This window comes from Plodia interpunctella, chromosome 2 (assembly GCF_027563975.2).
Source record: "Plodia interpunctella isolate USDA-ARS_2022_Savannah chromosome 2, ilPloInte3.2, whole genome shotgun sequence".
In the NCBI taxonomy this organism is placed as follows: domain Eukaryota; kingdom Metazoa; phylum Arthropoda; class Insecta; order Lepidoptera; family Pyralidae; genus Plodia; species Plodia interpunctella.
In genome coordinates, this window is record NC_071295.1 from 2,029,886 (window position 1) to 2,036,025 (window position 6,140).

A 6,140-nucleotide genomic window follows, 5' to 3' on the forward strand; every position below is an offset into this window, starting at 1 on the left:
ACCTAGTAGTATTTTTTCAGAAATCAAATAGGTTGTTTTTTTCAATCTAATACTGGCTATACTGACACAGCTGTCAAGTCAAGTCAATTTGATTTCGAGATGGAGTGTTGGACGTGTCCGTAAAAATAACACAAAAATCCCTTTTTATTTGTACTCGTAATGCTATCAGCAATTTAATTCCAAATAACAATTACGATTATGTTAGTTTCGTGTAGTGTTTTGTTTAGTTTTAATTCGCTGGGGAAACATGGACGAGGTAAGCTCGTGAAACAATACATCTATCGTGTCACAATAACCCTTTCCATTGCGTGCTATTTTGCAACCTTATGTTTTTCAGGAGCATAACCAAGATGAATTGGAGGAACGGCTGTATGCCATGCTGCATCATGTAGACGAGACGCAGGCTAACGTAAGGACGAGTGGAGAGAGTGAAGCCGTTAATATCGTGGAGAATGCCCAGCGAAGCACCATACGTCGTTATTGGCGCACGAGTGGCGATTCCAACCCGCCGCCGACACAGTTCCAGAAGGTTAACCCTCCAACACAATATCGGAAAGTTAACACACCACCATTACAAAACCAAAAAATTAACACGCCAAGAGAACCTCCTATCGTCAAGACAATAAGCACAGATAATCCCAAACCGAAAGAGGAAAAGAACGCATCGCCACCACCAACAGCTGATTTGTCAATATTCCAAACTCCGCCACAAATTATACAAAAAACCATAGAAATATTGGATAATGATGATGTCACCAAATCAGTTGTACTTGAGTCGAGTGATGAGGATGAAGTTATTGAAGTGGCATTGCCAGCAAAACCAACCATAACTATTGAAAGTTCAGATGAAGATGATGTCTGTATTATAACAAAACCTAGTATTCCATCAACAGATAAAGAGAAGGAAGCATTAAAATTCAATAATGATAGGGAGTCTGCCAGTCCGGTACCGTCTGTAGTTTCTTCTGTGTCTGATGACTTCATCCGTGGGGATTGCATAGCTTTGAACATTTCGTCTCGACATCCAGACAATCACAGTTTTGATTTCAGTCTCCATGGCTCTGATTTGTTGGTACAAACAACTCCAACAAAAAAGAAAAGGAAGAAAAAATCAAAAGATATAAATACATCTACACCCAATGCAGACACACCCAACAATACTGATGTGTGCTTTGCTACTCCAAAAACCAAAGCTAAACAAAAGAAACAGAAATCCAAATCTGTACCTGGCAAACTGGTTCCCAGCATTGACGTGTACGATTCAGACAGCAACCAAGCCAAACAAAACACGTATATTGTAACAGACAAAAGTCTTCCGAGTGCAGATGTCTATGATTCAGACTCAAATCAATCGGAAATTAAAGAAAATGTACCGTGTAAAACTAATATCAATAAAGATGTAAACAGCTCCGAGAGTAGCATTTCTGTTGAGAGTACTTTGGAAGCAAGTACTCCTAAGACAACAAAATCTATAAACGACAAGAGTGTCACTGATGATTCAATTGTTGATTTAACTGACAATGACTACATAACGTTGGATAGGACAGGCATTACTGAGAGTATTGTAATGGCCAATGTCACAGGCTTTGTTGAATCAATGGACTATGGAGATGAGCCTGTAGATTCCCAAGCTCCTGATCCGTCAAAGTTAGGATCAACGAAAATCCCGCCTATGTTGTATGACAATCTTGACTTCGATAATTTAAAAGGCAAAGACAAGGTGTGCAAACGACGGAGGTACTCGCTGACAACTCTCCGTGCAGAAATGGAAAAGTTCTACAATGAGAGCTGGGGCGGGGAAGAGTTCAACCACCGGGAGATACAAAAATATATGTCAAGTAAGTCGTGAAAAGTTGAATAATTCCATTTAAAAACATAGTAATGTTTTCCTGTCGTAGACTCAAAAACATTTAGCGTTGTGTATTTGTGTTGGTTATGATATCATAAATATTATTTGTTTATTTGAAGATGCATTTGTTCATTGTTTTCCTGTCCATTTCAAACAGGTTATGAAAATATTTTCAAATTTACATAATGAGGATGTTATGTGAGAATGAAAGTTTATTAATTAAACGGAATGATGCACTCTACAAAAATAATTAATTTGTGAATGTTTCTTAATTTAATTCCAACATTAATGTTCATTATAAGTATAACATGTTCATAATGAACAAAGTCAGTTTGGTTAATTACTACATTTATTTTTCAGGGGATAAAAACTTGTGGGTTATTGACCCTAAAGATAGGATGCCTGGCCTAACTAAAAGGAGGACAACAACGTAAGTTATAAAGAAATAGAAGTTGTGAAAATTACACATTCAGGTCTATTAAGGCAGTTCAATTAGTTTAGCGTTCAATTGTCATTTTGAAAATTGCACTCCAAGTAACATAGGCGACATGTTCACTATGAACAAACAACTGAGAGGACATTCTATGAAACTAAGCAAGCTTCCGTGTGCTAGCAATCCTAAAAGACACTTTCTGCCAAACCGTGTTGTGCGTTTGTGGAATTCTCTGCCAGAAATTGTGATAAGTGCTCCTAATATAAACACTTTTAAAAATAGGCTTGATAAACATATAAAGACACAAGTGCTGTGATATACACGCATCAGCTTTAAACTGCTAGTGTATTAAATAAATAATATAATAATAATAAAATGCTGCAAACACAAAAATAATTATAGATATAAAGATTGTTTCCATAGCCTACCTAACTATTGGATTCATATAAATTGGCACATTCCAGATTGGCACAGAAATTCATCACATGATCTACTAGTAATATAGTTTTACCTATGCATTAGAATACATTCAATAATGTGGAAATAACTTCTAGCACTATTAGAAGTATGTTAATATTCCACACCACTTAAAAAATAATAACTGCTATGACGAATTTGTACAATAATGAGCATTTGTTTGTGTGTGATAAATCGATTTTCTCCATTGATGAATTAAAATTACCGCCAAATCGAAGTCATCAGCTTTTGCAGTTTATAGTGATGTCCATATATAATAACTAGTTATTAATGACGTTATACTCCGTTATTCACAGCTGTCACTACTGCGACCGGCCGGGCCATCGAGACGACACGTGCCGATTTAAACCTCCTGTCTGTTACATGTGTGGCTCCACTGGACACTATGAGCCTCGTTGTCCTGCGAAAATATGTGTCAATGTGAGTATAACGTTTTTCAAATGTCGCGATGCATTATAAAAACATTCGACAATAAATCGCTTGTATAACTAATTATTCCATATATTTGATCAATGACGCAAATGAAGTACATGGTCACAGACAAACCGTTCCAGACGATAAAAGTGGCAAATGTTTCAGTGTGGGTCTCCAAACCAAATGTACTCGTCGATGTGCCGCAACTGCTCGTCGTGGCCGCGCGTGACGTGCGCGGAGTGCGGCCAGCTCGGCCACCCCGCCACCCACTGTCCCGACCTTTGGCGCCGCTACCACAACACGGTAAACTCTTTGTTATCCAGTTATTTCAATTAATATGTTCAAGATACAATTTTAATAAAATAACAATGACCAAATGTTAATAAATTAAAATGTTTTTTGTTTCAGATTGACATCAACATGCCTTTGGAAGAAAGCCGGCAATACAAGAAACACCATCAACAATACTGCAGTGGGTGTACACGTCGCGGACATTTAGTTCACACTTGCCGTATCACATTACCCTTTTCTGGACTCCCAATCAATTCGCCGTATGTCTCCGTTTACAGACCGTTGTATCTACCCACAGTGGAAGATAACTCAGAAGATACTAATATCCGACATGAGGATAATAATGAGACGCCGTCAAATCAATCGCAGGACTCTTCACAAAATTCCAAATACTCTCGAAATAAACGACAATCAAAATCACCATGTTTACACGAACCTCAAAAAGAATTTAAAAAGAAAAAACAAAGCTCCGAGACATTAGAAGCTAAACAACACAACGAAGTTGTTGCCAGTAAAAATGGTAATTTCCGGAAAGTTTCAACAATTAAAGATGACAATGACTCCATTGATCTAAACATTAATGTTGAAAAAGCACCAGATTTTATTCCAATTTCATCCAACAATCATGACAAAAAGGGTCAAGTGATCCAGGACAATGAAGTGTCAGATACAAGTGATGCCGTCACTGTAGCCAGAATCTACGTCACTAACGATATTCTAGATAAACTTAAAACAGTAGAGGGTCGAGAGTGGTTGAAGATAACTATGAATAAGCATAATGTACTTGTGCAACATGCTAATGAGTCATCATTTTTGACCATTAAAGGGAAAGTAGCTGACCAGGAGTCTTTCCAAAGTGAATTAAGAGATTGGACGTCAACAAAATCTAATAGTGACCGCAATACTAACAGCGAAGTTGAAGCGGATGATAATAACGATCATGCTTTAAGGTACATACCCAGAAAAAGAGAACTAGTTCTGAAAATAATTAGTAAAGCTTTAGATTCACTAAATGATGATCTGGGTGAACCAAAAGAACTTTACAAAAGGTTGACTTATCTCCAAAAACAACACAGAATATTGCTGAAACAAAAAGTAATCAGCCCAGATAAACTATCTAACAGCACCGACGATATGAAAAAAGTTCTCAAAAAACTCAATATGGTACTTCTGGGCCAAGCCGGCCTCGCCAATGGCCGGCAATCTTTGACTAAATTATACGCCTTGCAGCAAAGACTCATACAGCAAAGCGAAAATAAATTGCCAACCAAACTGAGGAAGGAAATTGCTCAACATTATCAATCTATTTTTGTTGCAATTGAAAGAAATGACTACTTGGAACTGCTACAAAAATATCAAGGTATTAACGAAACGCCTATTTTCAGTCCAAAGAGGAATCGTAATAACAGATTCGATTTAGAACACAATAAAGCAGAAAATAATGAAATCAATAACAGCATTTCGCCTCGGTCGCCGAAACTGGCTATGCTAAATTCTACACCAGAGAACACTCCCATCTCTGACACTAACAGTTTAAATAAAGTTCCCTCTGGAACATTGCGTATATTGCTGTCATACCGTAAGAGGTTACAAAATGCATGTCTAAATACTAAAAACCAGAAAACGCGTCGAGCTACCTTAGTAAGGAAACTGCACGCTTTAATAAGTTGCCTATACCGGAAAGAACGAGTAAACGCTAAAACTGCGAAAAAGATGAAGAGAATACAATTTGAAACTCGTCAGTTTTTAACCAATGTGTAACGTACTAATCTAAAACTGACTATCAATATCGGATATCGATATTAAAATATAAGCAAGTATCTCGATGGGGCTCCCGTCTGATGCTTACGGTGTATGGCGTTGTGTCATACGTCGCTGTCCTGGCAAGTAATTTCATGATCCCACAAATCCGTGGGCCAGATTTATGTTTCTGTATACTTGCTGGTCAGGTGTAATAGCACTACTTATGTTGTGCATGTGAAATAAACTTCTTAGTGTAAAGCATTACTTTGTTTTATTATGTAACTATCCCACATGATCATAATTAATTACATATCATTGATCGAGCGAGCGAACCGAGCGAGGTCTAAAAGTCAACTTGGAGCAAAAAATTCATTTTTTGTATGTATGTATTTTTATTTGTTAGTAACGCGATAACTTTCGTAAAGCCTACACTTATTAGAGTGAGTTTAACGTTTTTTTCTCTATTATAGAAGTGTAGCTAAAATTTAGAGTATAGCAATAGAAGCCTAGCACGCTAGAAATGCAGCTGAAGAATCTACCCCATGCTCTGTAATGATGATCCTACATAATCGTTACTAGTAAGGCTTCCCTTACTAGTACCGGGCTGTAGCAGGAAAGTGTTAACGCACAAGTCACAGTCTTGGGAGCAATGTAACAGTTGAGCTAATTCCTATTTCTACCCAATTTATTTAAATAGGTTGGCATTTACAACAAAGGGTACCTAGATTACGATAAATACTTTTTACTACTAATTTTATTAAATTTTCAAGTAAATTTGTTATTGAAATTGCAAGAGCATATTGCATAAATTAATAAGCTTTATTTGGCTAACATAACATGAGTTGATATTTCGATAACTGTTACTCGTCACGTTGACTAACAATCGTTGCACAATGGACATCACTAGTTACCTACAGTAAGCTACGTCACCAA

General features: G+C 37.1%; 1 protein-coding gene across 1 annotated transcript; it reads left to right on the forward strand.

Annotated features, from left to right (window-relative positions):
• Nucleotides 1-67: 67 nt before the first annotated feature.
• Nucleotides 68-5,468, forward strand: Zcchc7 (Zinc finger CCHC-type containing 7). Its single transcript, XM_053755230.1, has 6 exons — nucleotides 68-256; nucleotides 338-1,838; nucleotides 2,210-2,279; nucleotides 3,056-3,179; nucleotides 3,339-3,476; nucleotides 3,582-5,468. The coding sequence occupies exons 1-6, from the start codon at nucleotides 248-250 to the stop codon at nucleotides 5,223-5,225; spliced, it is 3,486 nt and encodes a 1,161-aa protein (XP_053611205.1). The 5' UTR covers nucleotides 68-247; the 3' UTR covers nucleotides 5,226-5,468.
• Nucleotides 5,469-6,140: the final 672 nt, after the last annotated feature.